Source organism: Salvelinus fontinalis, chromosome 27, assembly GCF_029448725.1.
Source record: "Salvelinus fontinalis isolate EN_2023a chromosome 27, ASM2944872v1, whole genome shotgun sequence".
NCBI classification, from domain to species: domain Eukaryota; kingdom Metazoa; phylum Chordata; class Actinopteri; order Salmoniformes; family Salmonidae; genus Salvelinus; species Salvelinus fontinalis.
Window position 1 is genome coordinate 5370800 of NC_074691.1, and position 16799 is coordinate 5387598.

At 40.2% G+C, this 16799-nt stretch overlaps 1 protein-coding gene across 1 annotated transcript; it reads left to right on the forward strand.

The window, feature by feature from the left end:
- The first annotated feature begins 4357 nt into the window (after positions 1–4357).
- LOC129824904 (zinc finger protein 239-like) lies at positions 4358–16053 on the forward strand. Its single transcript, XM_055884464.1, has 2 exons — positions 4358–4928; positions 13146–16053. The coding sequence occupies exons 1-2, from the start codon at positions 4610–4612 to the stop codon at positions 13946–13948; spliced, it is 1122 nt and encodes a 373-aa protein (XP_055740439.1). The 5' UTR covers positions 4358–4609; the 3' UTR covers positions 13949–16053.
- Positions 16054–16799: the final 746 nt, after the last annotated feature.

Consider the following 16799-nt stretch of genomic DNA (forward strand, 5'->3'; position numbering starts at 1 on the left):
AGGTATCAACAGCCGCCCGAGTGGTGCTGGCAAGCATAACAGGTAGTGCTAGCAAGTATAATATGTAGTGCTAGGTATCAACAGCCTCCCGAGTGGCGCTAGCAAGCATAATAGGTAGTGCTAGGTATCAACAGCCGCCCGAGTGGTGCTAGTAAGCATAATAGGTAGTGCTAGCAAGTATAATAGGTAGTGCTAGGTATCAACAGCTTCCCGAGTGGCTCTAGCAAGCATAATAGGTAATGCTAGGTATCAACAGCCTCCCGAGTGGCGATAGCAAGCATAATAGGTAGTGCTAGGTATCAACAGCCTCCCAAGTGGCGCAAGCAAACATAATAGGTAGTGCCAGGTATCAACAGCCTCCCGAGTGGCGCTAGCAAGCATAATAGGTATAGCTGGGTATCAACAGCCTCTCGTGTGGTGCTAGTAATTATAATAGGTAGTGCTAGGTATCAACAGCCTCCCGAGTTGTGCTAGCAAGCATAATAGGAAGTGCTAGCAAGTATAATAGGTAGTGCTAGGTAGCAACAGCCTCCCAAGTGGTGTTAGCAAGCATAATAGGTAGTGCTAGATATCAACAGCCTCCCGAGTGGTGCTAGCAAGTATAATAGATAGTGCTAGCTATCAACAGCTTCCCGAGTGGCTCTAGCAAGCATAATAGGTAATGCTAGGTATCAACAGCCTCCCGAGTGGCGATAGCAAGCATAATAGGTAGTGCTAGGTATCAACAGCCTCCCAAGTGGCGCAAGCAAACATAATAGGTAGTGCCAGGTATCAACAGCCTCCCGAGTGGCGCTAGCAAGCATAATAGGTATAGCTGGGTATCAACAGCCTCTCGTGTGGTGCTAGTAATTATAATAGGTAGTGCTAGGTATCAACAGCCTCCCGAGTTGTGCTAGCAAGCATAATAGGAAGTGCTAGCAAGTATAATAGGTAGTGCTAGGTATCAACAGCCTTCCGAGTGGTGCTAGCAAGTATAATAGATAGTGCTAGCTATCAACAGCCTCTCGCGTGGTGCTAGCAAGCATAATAGGTAATGCTAGGTATCAACAGCCTCCCGAGTGGCGCTAGCAAGCATAATAGGTAGTGCTAGGTATCAACAGCCTCCCAAGTGGCGCAAGCAAACATAATAGGTAGTGCCAGGTATCAACATTCTCCCGAGTGGCGCTATCAAGCATAATAGGTAGTGCTAGGTATCAACAGCCTCCCGAGTGGCGCTAGCAAGCATAATAGGTAATGCTAGGTATCAACAGCCTTCCGAGTGGTGCTAGCAAGTATAATAGATAGTGCTAGCTATCAACAGCCTCTCGCGTGGTGCTAGCAAGCATAATAGGTAATGCTAGGTATCAACAGCCTCCCGAGTGGCGCTAGCAAGCATAATAGGTAGTGCTAGGTATCAACAGCCTCCCAAGTGGCGCAAGCAAACATAATAGGTAGTGCCAGGTATCAACAGCCTCCCGAGTGGCGCTATCAAGCATAATAGGTAGTGCTAGGTATCAACAGCCTCCCGAGTGGTGCTAGCAAGCATAATAGGTAGTGCTAGGTATCAACAGCCTCCCGAGTGGCACTAGCAAGCATAACAGATAGTGCTAGGTATCAACAGCCTCCCGAGTGGCACCAGCAAGCATAACAGATAGTGCTAGGTATCAACAGCCTCCCGAGTGGTGCTAGCAAGCATAATAGGTAGTGCTAGGTATCAACAGCCTCCCGAGTGGCACTAGCAAGCATAACAGATAGTGCTAGGTATCAACAGCCTCCCGAGTGGCACCAGCAAGCATAACAGATAGTGCTAGGTATCAACAGCCTCCCGAGTGGTGCTAGCAAGCATAATAGGTAGTGCGAGGTATCAACAGCCTCCGGAGTCGCGCTAGCAAGCATAATAGGTAGTGCTAGGTATCTATTGAGTAGGTGTGTCCAAACTTTTGACTGGTACTGTATATCTCATGAATGTTTTTACATTCAGTTACATGAAGTCACTTTTTTACCACTTCTTCCATAGGCAAACATGTAAGGAAAGATTTTTTTTAATCAAAAGGGATGCTGTCAAAAATGTATTGAATTCAAATGGATTTATCCTGCCTACAAAGCACTACATCCACTCTGTGATGGCCAGTTCTGCTCTTTTATTGAGGGATCTAGTCTATATTAGTTTTATTATGTGGAGGTTTCATTCAGGTCTCTGTTTAACGAGATACTCTGTTTGTCTTTAGCAGGAGAGAAACCAGACTCTCACTCTGACAGCGGGATGAGTTCTTCAGAGGAACCAGACCCAGAGATATCCAAACCAGCGAGACAACACCACTGCTCCCACTGTGAAAATAGTTTTTACTGGTTAAGGTTCCTAAAACTGCATGAGAGCACACACACAGGAGAAAAGCCTTTCCAATGTCCCAGTGTGGAAAGAGTTTTACTAAGAGAGGGCAAGTAAAAGAGCATGAGAGAATACACAAAGGAGAAAAGCCTTTCCAATGTTCCCATTATGGAAAGAGTTTTACTCGGATAGGAAATCTAAAAAAGCTTGTGAGACTACACACCGGAGAAAAGCCTTACCAATGTTCCCAGTGTGAGAAGAGTTTTGCTGTGTTAACTAACCTGAAAATGCCTGAGAGAATACACAAAGGAGAAAAGCCATTCCAATGTTCCCAGTGTAAAAATAGTTTTACCTGGTTAGGGAGCATGAGAGAATATACAGAGGAGAAAAGCATTTTCTATGTTCCCAGTGTGGAAATCGTTTTTTCTGGTTAAGGAGACTGAAGGAGCATAAGAAGACACACACTAAAAAAGTCCTACCACTGCTCTCTCTCTGTGTGGAAGGACATTTTTCCAGTCAGAGAACCTGAAATCACATGAGAGAATAAAGGCGCTGTGTTCTCACTTATTTTTGACTGAGAATTTGTATTTTTGTTTATGCCACATGAAATCATATTGTTTATGATTATACTTGTCTATTTAAGGTCCCACAGTTGACAATGCATGTCAGAGCAAATACCAAGCAATGAGGTCGAAGAAATTGTCCGTAGAGCTCAGAGACAGGATTGTGTCAAGGCACAGATCTGGAGAAGGGTACCAAAAATGTCTGTAATATTGGAGGCCCCCAAGAACACTGTGGCCACCATCATTCTTTAATGGAAGAAGTTTGGATCCACCAAGACTCTTCCTAGAGCTGGCCATCTGACCAAACTGAGCAATCGGGGGAGAAGGGCCTTCGTCATGGAGGTGACCAAGAACCCAATGGTCACTCTGACAGGGCTCCAGAGTTCCTCTGTGGAGATGGGAGAACCTTCCAGAAGGACAACCATCTCTGCAGCACTCCACCAATCAGGCCTTTATGTAGCAATGATTTAAACCTCTTAAGGATACGCCCCTTTTTTCCAAAAACCTGTTTTTGGTTTGTCATTATGGGGTATTGTGTGTAGATTGATGAGGGAGGGGGGGGGGGGGGGGGGGGGGGGTTAATTTTAGAATAAGGCTGTAACGTAACAAAATGTGGAAAAGGTGAAGGGGTCTCAATACTTTCCGAATGCACTGTATACCGCTGGCAGAGTATTCTACCGCTGGCAGTTTTGTACACAGTCACGTGATACGTGGTATAGAAAATCCAATCTTAGGAGAGTACTGTATGGCACTATACTGTGTGTCTGCAGCTGTCTTTCTGGTCAAAACCACTGATCCGGTTGCCCCTTCACCCTCTGGTGGGATGGATCATGTCTACAGAGAAACCTAGATTAAAATATTTAGATTTGTGTGTATTGGGTATATGTTGTGAAATTGTTAGATATTACTTGTTAGATATTACTGCACCGTCGGAGCTAGAAACACAAGCATTTCGTTACACCGTCAAAAACATCTGATAAACACGTGTATGTGACCAATAAAATGTGATTTGATTTTGATTTGAAATAAACGCCCTATTTATCAAAGTTGCTTTTGCCTGGGGTCAAAATGACTCCAAAGGATTTGAATTTGTTAAAAGTCCATTTTGATACAGAAACACTAAACCATGATTTAGATTTAATAAGAACCAGTTGATTGACAAAGTCATGAAAAATTGGAAGAATTGAATAAATCACATTTTGGCTATGAAATAAGATATGCCTCTGTGGTCAAAATGATCCATGTCAGAAGTATGGTTCAATGCAAATATGTAGTGGGTGTAAAGTTTGTTTTAAATTCTCACTCATTAAAAACGAATCAATCAACACATGCTTCTCTTTGAATTACTTAATATAATATTAAACTTTTATGAAATAAATGAAAAATATAATTTTGTTTCCTCAACTGCGTTGCCCACTCCAGTCAGCAGATGGCGATGTGCGTATTTTAGGTTCAGGCGATGCTGCCAATGTGACGTATAATCTAGTGGACGGGACGCTCCTTCAACAACAGCTAGTCAGACTCCTCGGTAGCTTTATAGCAAACATAGCTACATAGCTACAACACACACTGTTTTGGTGTATATTAGTCGATGTGTATTAAACACACTTCTGTCGTATGTACTTGTTGGCCCATTTAATTATATATTTACGTTGTTTGTCAGCTAACGTTAGCTGGTTTGCTAAGTTAGCTCAGAACTACGCTAGTCGCTAATGCTAGATAGCTAACATCTCCGACCATGAGTTCACTAAGTTACTCTCCTGATAAAGAAGAGGTCTGCTGGACGAAGAAAGAAGCTCTCGTGAAAGAGGAGGAGGAAGAGAAAGATATCACACTACAAAAACAAGTAGAGGGTGAGGCTGTTATCGTGAAAGAAGAAGAGAAAGACGTTTCAGTGAAAGAAGAGGAAGACGCGTTCAGAGTGAAAGAGGAGGATGTTACAGTAAAAGAAGAGGCAGATAAAGAGGAGGATTCAGTTTTTGGAGTGAAAGAGGAGGAGGGGGAGATGACTGTCACATTGGATGAGGAAGAGGAGGTTGGAGATATGTTTAACACCAGTAAGTACCGTCTCTGCAGTCGTTGAACCAATATGCAGTAAAGGGGTTCTACACTTTAATGTTGTTCTGTAACGTGTAGAACATCAAGAGTGCACCACCAACAAAACGTTAACAATTGATCAAATGCATCCAATGACAATGCCTGAAATACTGTAGTCCTCAATATCTCCTATTAGATTAAGACTACATATTGGGCTAAAGGGGCAATCAGCAGTTGTTACATCCATTTTGGGATTTATACATTATTGATATGTACCCATTGTTTCTTGAAGAATTCAGTTATAAATGCAACATGAGCTTAACTAGTAGAAAGAGGAGGAAGGGAAGCGCTACTAAGGTACACAATAGTACATTTGGTAGACAGAAGGTGCTCTTTAGTAAATTGGGCATCAAAAAGAAAGGAGGACCAAGGCACTCTTAATATAATTAATTCAAATGCCTTTATTAGTAACAAAGTTTTTTTTTTTTTTATCCGACGCGTTTCGGCTGCATGGCCTTCGTCAGGGAGTACAAAAAAATAATACAATGTCCTCTTTTGAACAGCTTTTCCAATTAGCCCTAATTAGAAGAGGGAGTGGTTACAAAATTGATTGGACACACCTAGTAAGCAATACTATACACATTAAAAAGTTAAATACTGAAGCTATGTTATCATAAAAATACAACTCCAAGCTAGAAGTATCAGGACACTTAGAAAGGTAGTTCTAACCTTAAATATGACTGGGAGAAGTGTCAAGAATAAGACAGCAATATATTCCATAGTACACTAGAACACAGCAAACATGAACAACAACAGTCTAAACATAGCTGAGGGCAATTGAGCAAAATGTCCACTAGCTGACAGCAAATGGACCTATCACAACCATACAGGAAGGATGAGAAATCCCTATCTTAATTTAAACCAGGGTATTTAGTGGCCTGTAATTTGTAAATCCAAACACTTTCCCTTTGGTTTAATTGTTTAAGATGGTCCCCTTTTCTAATAGAGGCTGGAATATGATCAGTACCCATAGCTTGTAGGGAGGCAGGGTTGCCATGGTGTAAGGACTTGTAGTGCCTTGCCATGGGGTAGTCTTCATTGTCTACCCGTATGGCGTACTTGTGTTCCGCTAACCGGTCTTGAAGGCATCTCTTTGTCCGTCCAATGTAGAACACCTTGCACTGTGGACATTCCAATCTATAGATGACATAAGTGGTTTTGCAGTTAATGAAATGCTTGACGTAATACTCCATTTTGGAAGCTGTGTCAACAAAATACTTCTTCTGTGCAATATTGTTGCAATGGTTACATTTAAAAGAGCCCTTGGGTTTGTGGGCAAGCCAAGTTTTTTGAGAGTCACCCGGAAGATAACTGTGGACTAATTTGTCATTTAGGGTAGGACATCTCTTAAAGCTTATGACTGGTGGCTCAGGAAAGACTTGGCGTAGTAGCGTATCACTTTGGATGATTCCCCAATTATTTTAATGTTCTCTGCTTCAGTGCTGTATTTTGTAACAAAATACACTCTCTCTGATGTATCACGAGGCACTCCCCTTCGCAACAAGTTCTCTCTGTCAAGTAATCCTGCTCTTATACCTGCATCTTTCAGGACCTGAACGCTGTAGCCCCGATTCAAGAAGCGATTCTCCAATTCAGCAGATTTGACACTGTAGTCTGTTTCCTGATCGCAAATTCTGCGGACTCTTTGGAATTGGCCATATGGAATATTCTCTTTTAGCCTTTTGGGGTGAAAGCTGTCTGCCCTCAGAATGGTATTCCCATCTGTAGGCTTCCTAAAGATTGATGTGTGCAAACAACCTTTGTCATTTTTACTAATGTCGAGGTCCAAAAAAATGAATGTTATCCTTGCTGTACTCCATAGTTAGTTTGATGTCAGGATTAATGCTGTTAAGGTATTGGTGGAAGGAAATAAGTTCATCTTCTGAGCCGGACCAAAACAGGCAAACATCATCAATATAGCGTCCCCACCATATAATCCGGTCAAAGAAATGGTTATTAGAAGGATCCAAAATGAAGTCATTTACCCAAGTACAAACCAGCGTAGGAAGGTCTGTAGCAAGCTCCCATGGCACATCCTTTGACCCGTTTAAAAATACGGTCCTGAAAGATAAAGATGTTATGATTAAGAGTCCAGTCAGTGAGACAATGAATTCTGTAGGAGGCATCTCAGTTTCAGGTCGGGTACTCAAGAAATGGTGCATAGCTGCCAAACCTTGTTCATGCTCAATGGTGGTGTATAGAGATTACACATCCATGGTGACTAAAAAGGAAGCTGCACCTATATTGTTCAATTCCTTAATTTTGTTCAACACACCTGTGGTATCTTGACAGTAGGCTTCTGTCCCATATTTGTCTTTACTCCACACTACTGTAGCACCACCTTTGTCTGCTTTTTTAACCACAGTCCGTTCATTTTTGGAAAATGATTTAACTGCATCCCTCTGTCTTAGAAAGATTACGTTGTGTTTGGTTGGAGTCAATTTTACCCGTAAACAGATTCTCCACATCAAAATTCACTTTTTTTGGCAAATGTATTTAGTGTGGCATTCTGGACGATGGGACAAAAGGTGGACTTGGGCTGAAAAGGTGTTTTTGAGGGAACAGAAACTGCCTGACCTGAGACACTGGTGTCTGTAGTTGGAGAGATGTTTTGCTTGTACCAGGCCTTCAGATGTACATCTTGCATGTTGGTTTTCTCCAGGCAAAGACCTTACCATCTCTAGTCTACTTCATCTCTTCTAAATTTTCTTAGCTTGTCTTGTTTCAATGTCAGAGTGAATGTGTCTACTTTCTCTTTCAAGATCTCATCACATCGTGCTTTATTAGAATTGTCACTGTTCTGTGATTTTCCTTTTAACTTCTTCAATTTCTGTTTGGACTACTTGTCTGTCCTTTTTAGATTATTCTATTAGAAGTAGCATTAGGTCAAAAGAACACTTGTTGAGAATAGCCTCCCATTTATCTAAATTCAGTTTTACCTTGTGCTCCATTCGCTGGAAACTTCATAATACAGAGTCCTCTGGGGATTAGGCCTTTCCTCCAATAGTCAGACAACGTGATAGAATTGAGGTCAAGTTTGGTATCTTTCACTATAAGGTGTTGCAAGTCTCATAAGCTTAGTTCAACTGTCATACCCCATCAGAACCCAAAATATAAGCTTTTTTTATTCCAATGTTTTGTCAGTAAATATAAAAAAACACTGTATATCCTCAAAACATGGTTAAAACTATAATGTTGATATCATGGATGGTTGCATTTCTCCAGCCCCATCCCTCAGCTTTTTACCGAAACGGGCAGGGAGTACGCTTTGTTATTGTTTCTACTGCTGATTGCTGCACCCTCTTCAAGGTCCAAGGACTGTATGTTATTTTCAGAGGTAGACTGTCTCTGGCAGGTAAAATAGTCAAATAATCCACCTAAATGTGAATCGATTCTCAATTGCGATACGTTTCTAGAAACATAAATTGCTGTACTTTCATATCACATCAACACAAGTTCACACAATACTTTCCCATCACATCAAAATAGGTAACCGGTCGCGATGCCCCAAAAGGCTAACCAAATTCGTTTCTCGTCATTTCTCCTTCCTTCAGGCTTTTTTTTCTTCTTTGGACTTTATATGGCGGTTGGCAACCAACTTTAAGGTGCATTCCCACCATCAACTGGATTGGAGTGTGGACCTCATTTCATATTTTAATCACCCACGTGGGTATATACCAAGACAGTCGTGAAGAGGGCACAACAAAACCTTTTCCCCCTCAGGAGACTGAAAAGATTTGGCATGGGTCACCAGATCCTCAATAGGTAATACAGCTGCACCATCGAGAGCATCCTGACCGGTTGCATCACCGCCTGGTATGGCAACTGCTCAGCATCTGACCGTAAGGCGCTACAGAGGGTAGTGCGAACGGCCCAGTACATCACTGTGGCCAAGCTTCCTGTCCAGCCATCCAGGACCTATATAATAGGCTGTGTCAGAGGAAAGCCCACAAAATTGTCAGAGACTCCAGTCACCCAAGTTTTAAATTATTTTCTCTGTTATAGCAGAGAAAGCGGAGCGCCAAGTCTACGACCAAAAGCCTCCTCAACAGCTTCTACCCCAAGCCATAAGACTGCTGAACAATTCATAAAATTGCCGCTGGACAATTTACATTGACCCCCCCACTCCCCCTTCGTTGCACTGCTGCTACTCGCTGGTTGTTTATTACCTATGCATAGTCACTACGCCCCCACCTTCATGTACAGATTACCTCAACTAGCCTGTAACCCCCGCACACTGACTCGGTACCGGTGCCCCCTGTACATAGCCTCGTTATAGTTATTCTCATTGTGTTACTTTTTATTATTACTTTTTATTTTAGTCTACTTGGTAAATATTTTCTTCTTGAACTGCACTGTTGTTTAATGGCTTGTAAGTAAAGCATTTCACGGTAAAGTCTAAGTTGGTGTCTTGACGGATTCGTAAAAAACAGTTTGTCATAAAACACGATATATATGTATAAATATATATATATATTTTTTATGTTGCTGACACCCCTCCCCAGAGGTGTCTCATTATTGGGATTCATTGCTAATTCCTACCTGTAGCTCACTATGAGGTGTCTAGTGATACAGGTTAAGGGCCCTGTTGGAGATTGGTGGTTGGTAGCGGAGTCGAGGGAACAAGCAGGGTTGGACATGGCCATGTTATTATCCCACACACGGTCTCTGTGGTTCATATGAACCCCCATTCCTGGGAATGAGATTTGATTACAAATCGCCCCTGTCTGTTACCACAGAAGGGTTCCGTCTGTCCCATTCCCGGCTAGGTTACGAGGCGCTTTGTCGCCAGTACCTATGACTGGTTGATAGGGGAAACCTCCATGCTTATTATAGAAATAGTAATTAGGGGAAAACTATTTTGCAAACTGAAATAAAATAACAAACCTGTTTGAAAAATGAAAACTATTCCAAAACTATCTTTGACTCAAACTAAAATAGCCTAAAATAATAACCAGCATGAATTATGTTCATTTTGAATAATTTATATCTTAACTTTGGGCAAAAATAGGGTTTTAAATATTTTTTTGTGGTTTTAAAGCTTCTGAACCTGGTGACTGGTAAATGCTGCCATGGGATGGCAATGTTTCAAATAAACCTAGCTTGTGTATCACTATCACTTGCTATCACCAGATATACTTTAAGAAATGAGGATATTGGAAAATCCTTTCGATTCGTATTAACCGCTTAAAGAAAAGAACATTGGCATGAATTACCCTCTGTGAACAAGAAGCACAACATTACAAATATTTTCAGAGATGTGAGATAATTAACTTGTTCTCTGTAATAACGTATAGCTTTTGAATCGTAACATTACGTACTTTCAAGTAAAATAGGCATGTTTCTCGACTCATACCCTGACTTTAAAAAGGGATTTAGTGAGAAATAGTTCAGGAACTGCGTGTCATAGCATGACAATGTGAAGGCGATTGGTCGACAGTCTCTCAGTCTCTATATACGCTTTGACATTTTCTGTTATAGTTTTAATTTGAAAACTTTTTGTTTACTTGCCTGCCTATTGAATTTGGAATGCACTGTACTGTTTATCTCTGAAACTCACTGAGATAATTCCTTTGATAGAGCAGTAGCAATACAGGGATATAACATCTACAGAAAAGACAGGAATGATGGGGGAGCTGTTGCTGTATACAGTGCATTCGGAAAGTATTCAGACCCCTTGACTTTTTCCACATTTTGTTACGTTAAAGCCTTATTCTAAAATTGATTAAATCATTTTTTCCCCTCTTTCATTTAGCTAATTTATTTGGCACACCTGCATTTGGGGAGTTTCTCCCATCCCTTCTCTGCAGATCATCTCAAGCTCTGTCAGGTTGGATGGGGAACATCACTGCACAGCTATTTTCAGGTCTCTCCAGAGATGTTAGATCGGGCTCTGGCTGGGTCACTCATGGACATTCAGAGACGTCTACCGAAGCCACTCCTGCGTTGCCCCAAAATCATGTTCTAGTGTTCCCACCTAAAGTAAATCTTTGTCAACCAAGAGTCGTCTGTTCTTTCTACCAAACGAATGGTTCAAATGTTATAACGTGTATTTTTCCATATATAGATGTTAAAAAAAAAAACTATATGTACTGAACTGGTCTGATGCTTTAAGCAGGCTGTTTGATTAAATAATTAAGACACACAAATGACTCGGTAGCCAGAGATCAAGATAACCTAACCAGAAGGAGAAAAATTCTGCCGTTGTGATCATGAAGTTTCCGGTAATGGGCTACACCAGCGGTCGGCAACATTTTCCACTTGGAGTGCCAAGTTTCATTTCATTTATAATAGTATCTCAAATTCATTGTCTGTGATTAATCTACATTCTATCTAAATGAAAATTATACAAATCTAAAAGTAACTTTTATTGCCATTGCCAACTATGTAAAAATAGCCTACATAAAGCCATCAAATAAAAACATTGCAGCCTGCAGGTAGAAAATATCCTGATTCAAAATAAATAATTCACATTTGCTGCACATGGCCTGTCTACAACGAGCTTGAAACATTATATCAACTGGGTCAGCCCAAAACTTTAGATAGCAAGCTTGCAACATCGTATAAAATATTCTGGTATAGTTTGGGACAGACACAGCTGTCGGCTATTTGTCCAAGGAATAAGAAGTAATCAGGTATTTTATGACATTTACCCTGGATCAGAGCATTACATCTTTCCCTTTTATGCCGAGTGGTTATCGAAAGGGCGAGAGCTGGCAATATTTGACAAATACTTTGAGGAACGCAATTGATTTTGATTAGACTTTGTTTACTTGCTGTTTGAGGTGAAGAAAAATTACTTTGAGAAGCTCCACAACTCATTAGTGGTGGTGCGTTAAGACAATCATAAATACTATCAGACATCCCCAAATGGGCACAGTTATAGGCCTACATTTGCTCGCAGGCCAGGTAGACTAGTCCTACTTCTATCAAATCAAAATGTATTTGTCACGTGCCCCAAATACAACAGGTGAAGACCTTACATTGAAATGCTGACTTACAGGCTCTAACCAACAGTGCCATTTCTAAGTTTAAAAAATGCACTCGAACTATGTAACATTTAGTGGCTCCTTATGTTACGCTGGGAAAACAGTTTTCATGGGCACAGAAATCCTAAATCATTTCAGTTGCTAAATCCAATGGTTCTAACCGAGAGTCACCTTAACTTTATAGACAACACCCAAATGGATACTGTCATTAACGCGGTTCTTCAATAATTACACATAATTCTTAATACTGTAACTGTTAGTCACATGTTCAACTATCATCAGCTGATCCAGGAAATCGTTTTCTGAATGACAGTCACATGACAACCATAACGACATGCAACAATAACCAAAATGCTTCTTCATTCATTACTCTGGTAAAGACCGTTATGACGTGCTCCATGTTGGATCCAACATCCCTAACAAATTGGTGTTTATAATGTGCTATTGTCTGCTTGATTTACAGTAGGGTCTCGTTAGTCTGTTTGGACACAGAGATACTTAGCTCATAAGCAACCTGGAAATGGAGGCTATATTTGCTGTCAGCCTATGAGACCTCCCCTGAGTTTTCCCCCACGGTGGTGAACTAGTGAATAGACACAGAGCTTAATGTAAGTTTCCTTGAGTAGCACTCCTGATCTTGCGCTGATAGTGCGCTGTAATATTGAGAATACATTGTGGAAAACTAAAATCTTCACTCACCATTTTTGCTCCAAACAGATATACTACATCCATAACTAGCGGTTTCCTCATTACCAGATATACTACATCCATAACTAGTGGTTTCCTCATTACCAGATATACTACATCCATAACTAGCGGTTTCCTCATTAGCAGGGAGGAGTTTCTGCAACCAAATTGTGTGTACTTTGCCCTCATGCCGCAATTTTAGCAAACACAGAAAGTGGCCTATATTGGAAACCAAAAGTCGTCTGGCACACTGCTTAGAGTTTCAACAACATGAATAACTAATTTCTAGCCTACAATCATCGATGTTACTACTATTGTGAAATCAAGACAAAATATGACTATTTTTGCTAACTTGACTGTCTTAATTGTAAAATTTAACAGACGTCAATTGTTGTACAACTTCATGGGTATGCTCTGGGCATCACCTTTTACCCCAAATAAACAGTGGACTTCTGATGTTGTGGGCCTTTAACCATCTGTCTGACTTTGTCGTTCACACAGGAGAGACACGGGACTATCGTGGATCCTCTTGGGAGGCTCAACAACATCGTGATTCTGACGAGGCAGAGAAGAGTCTCTCCAGATCAGAACTCCTCAAGAAACACCAGCAGAGACCCACAGGGAAGAAATCTCACTGCTGCTCTGACTGTGGGAAAAGATTAAACTCTTCATCAGACCTTAAAATACATCAAAGAATTCACACTGGAGAGAAACCTTACGGCTGTGATCAGTGTGGGAAGAGTTTTTCTCAGCTAAAAACCCTGAACTCACACCAGAGAATACACACTGGAGAGAAACCTTTTGGCTGTAATCAATGTGAGAAGAGTTTTATTTGGCTGCAAACCCTGAAAACACACCAGAGAATACACACTGGAGAGAAACCTTTTGGCTGTAATCAATGTGAGAAGAGTTTTACTCAGCTAAACAACCTGATAGTACACCAGAGAACACACACAGGAGAGAAACCTTATAGCTGTGATCAATGTGGGAAGAGTTTTTCTACATCTAGCTATCTAACTATACACCAGAGAATACACACTGGAGAGAAACCTTTTGGCTGTGATCACTGTGGGAAGAGTTTTATTTGGCTACAATCCCTGAAATCACACCAGAGAATACACACTGGAGAGAAACCTTTTGGCTGTGATCAATGTAGGAAGAGTTTTACTCAGCTAAACAGCCTGATAGCACACCAAAGAACACACACAGGAGAGAATCCGTGCTGTGATCAATGTGGGAAGAGATACTCTGATAAAAGATCTCTGATTAAACATCAGAAAATACATGAAGTAGTTGTTTCATGATATCAATGAAATAATGTCACAATGTAGAATGTTTTTAATATTGTGGAAGGCGTATTTTAATGAATGTCAGAATGTAGAACCATAAACATTTGCCACCTGTTCAATTGATTTTAGTCTCAGGGGGAAAATCCTGGCTTCTTAATTGATAGAGTACTATTTATGAGATTCAACAAAAAGTGACTGACAAAAATAGAGTTGTGTTACATTTACCACGTCGGTGACCCACTTGAATCAAAATGCAACTCTTCAATATATCCCAAACTGTTTCTGCATGTTGGTTATTGATTTGGACACGTTAAAACTATGTTTTGACATTGCGCTATTCTCACCTAGCAAAATGTAATTCAAACGACGTTGAAAAGAAGACTATGCCCGACGTCCAATATATGTTCGGTTGTAGTTGAAAATGAAAGTTGAAAAGGCGTATTTTCGGGTCGTTTTTTCAGTGATTTGAAAACAACTTAATTTCAACTTACTTGCAGCCTATACACATGGACGCAGTATAATAAATTGGTCTATAATCAATTTTATTAACAATCCTACATCACTCCAGTATTTATTTACAACGTTCAAGTGCTAATTGTATTTATTCCACTACTGAAGAAGCATGACTCAAATCACCTCATATTTCAAACATTCAGCCTGACAAAATATACAGGTTTTATTATTCTATGCCTGATCACTAAGTTAATTATTGCCCATACATTAAATTAACAAAGGGGTGTACATTTGGTTTTGATATTTCATATTTACAATTCATGTAACATTTAGTAATCATTATTTATGCAACCAACTGACAATTTTGGGGTACAATTATATTGACATTGATCCCTGATATTCTAAAAGCAGGATAACATTCTCAGATGTGCCAACACAAATGTACTAGAGCATGACATTGGGGACTGGTCCCCGATCCAACAACATGCCTATCGAGTGAACCCTGAAAAGAGAGAGAAGCTCCGCAGTGAGGTGGAAAGTTACTACGGATATCGCAGGAGTTTCCTCTTGAAATCAGACATGTCTGTGGTAAGGACAACTTGGTTGCTGATTGTCTCAAGGGTTGGCAGTCCATTTTTTTGAAACTGCACTGTTGGTTAGGGGCTCGTAAGTAAACCTTTCACTGTTAGGTCTACACATGTATTCAGCGCATGTGACTGATTTGAGTTTTGTTTGGGCAAGTTCCAAGGGGACGAGACTTCTAGAAGCTAGTGAGTTTTAGGATTCTATAGAAAGAAAATTGAGAAAATAATGATACGATTGTATTTTATTATTTTGAAATACGTGTTTTTTTCTTGTTTTTCGTTGTTGACAGCCAGTAGACACCATGTTTATATTGGTGAAGCATTGTAGTTGATTATAATGTGAAATGGAAGTTGTTTTCTGTTGGTGGTGAGCAAACTTGTCCAACAAAAATATATAATATATTTGTTGTCTTAAGGGGGAAGTTGTTACAGTCTTTGTTTTTTTCATTTATGTTTTGAGGTTGGACTTTAGCACGTATAGCTCGTTAGCACGTAGAGCGCACTGATTGGTGTCACCTCGTTAGTCAGTATGTGTTACACCTGTGCTGGCTTGTCCATCTCGTTAGTGGGAAGGTGTTTCACCTGAGCTGGTCCAGGTTCTATTTAAGAGTGTCAGGCCCAGTGCTCCAGTTGTCTTGATAGATGTGGAGAGTCAACACCTTTAATTGCGCCACCTTTTTGGTTTGCTTCCTGTCTTTTAGTTTGGTGTGGGCTTTTCTTTTGTTTGACTCTTGAGCAGATTTAGTGGGTCTCATGGTCGGTGTCTTTTAGGCCCCAGTTGTTGTTACTAGTCATCTTTCAGTGGACACCCCCATAGTGTCTTTCAAAACCCCTCCTAAAAACAAGCTTTTATTTTTTGTTGGATATTGCATCCAATTAATATTTAAATCAATGGAATTTCTTTAGGGTGCTCATTAGTCTTTCAATTGTTAGTCTTCTGATTTTTATCCTCTTTTGTTTGTTGTGTACTAAATATTTCAGTTTTTTTCATTGGTTTTTATTAGTTTTTTCCTGTGAAGCCATTGTGTTGCATCCATGTCTGAAATGTGCTGTATAAATAAAGATTCATTTGATTTGAACATACTGCAATACAAATAAACCCAATGACTAACCGATCAACAGACTCTTGTAAAACAAATGAACAAATATGTGCAAAAGCAACTTATCTTGGTCCATCTTAGTATGAAAAACAGTATAAATTCAGTGTATCTTCCACTGTCAAAATAGTGCATGCTATGTAAGTTTAGTATAAAAAAATGGCATCTAATTATGCAAATCTGTATGTGGGGTTGTTTGAGAAGAATGGACAGGAATTCCATTTTATGCAGAGACAGCTTCCACCCTACACCCCTAAAAAAGAGTCTCCCCATCAGCCAATACATTCGCATACACAGGATTTGTAGTACACGGAGTGACTATGACAAACAAGCCGACTGTCTGGAAGAGTGTTTCAGACAGAGGGGTTACCCAGAGGAATGGCTGCATGACGCAAGGGATCATTATAAAAATACAGTGATGGAAAAAGTACCCAATTCTCATACTTGAGTAAAAGTATAGATACCTTAATAGAAAGTTACTCAAGTCAAAGTCACCCAGTAAAATACTACTTGAGTAAAAGTCTAAAAGCTATTTGGTTTTAAATATACTTAAGTATCAAAATTAAATGTAATTTCTAAAATATAATTCAAATCATTTCACATTCCTTATATTAAGCAAACCAGACGGCACCATTTTCTTGTTTTTACTATGTATGGATAGCCAGGGGCACACTCCAACACTCAGACATAATTTACAAACGATGCATTTATGTTTAGTGAGTCAGCCAGATC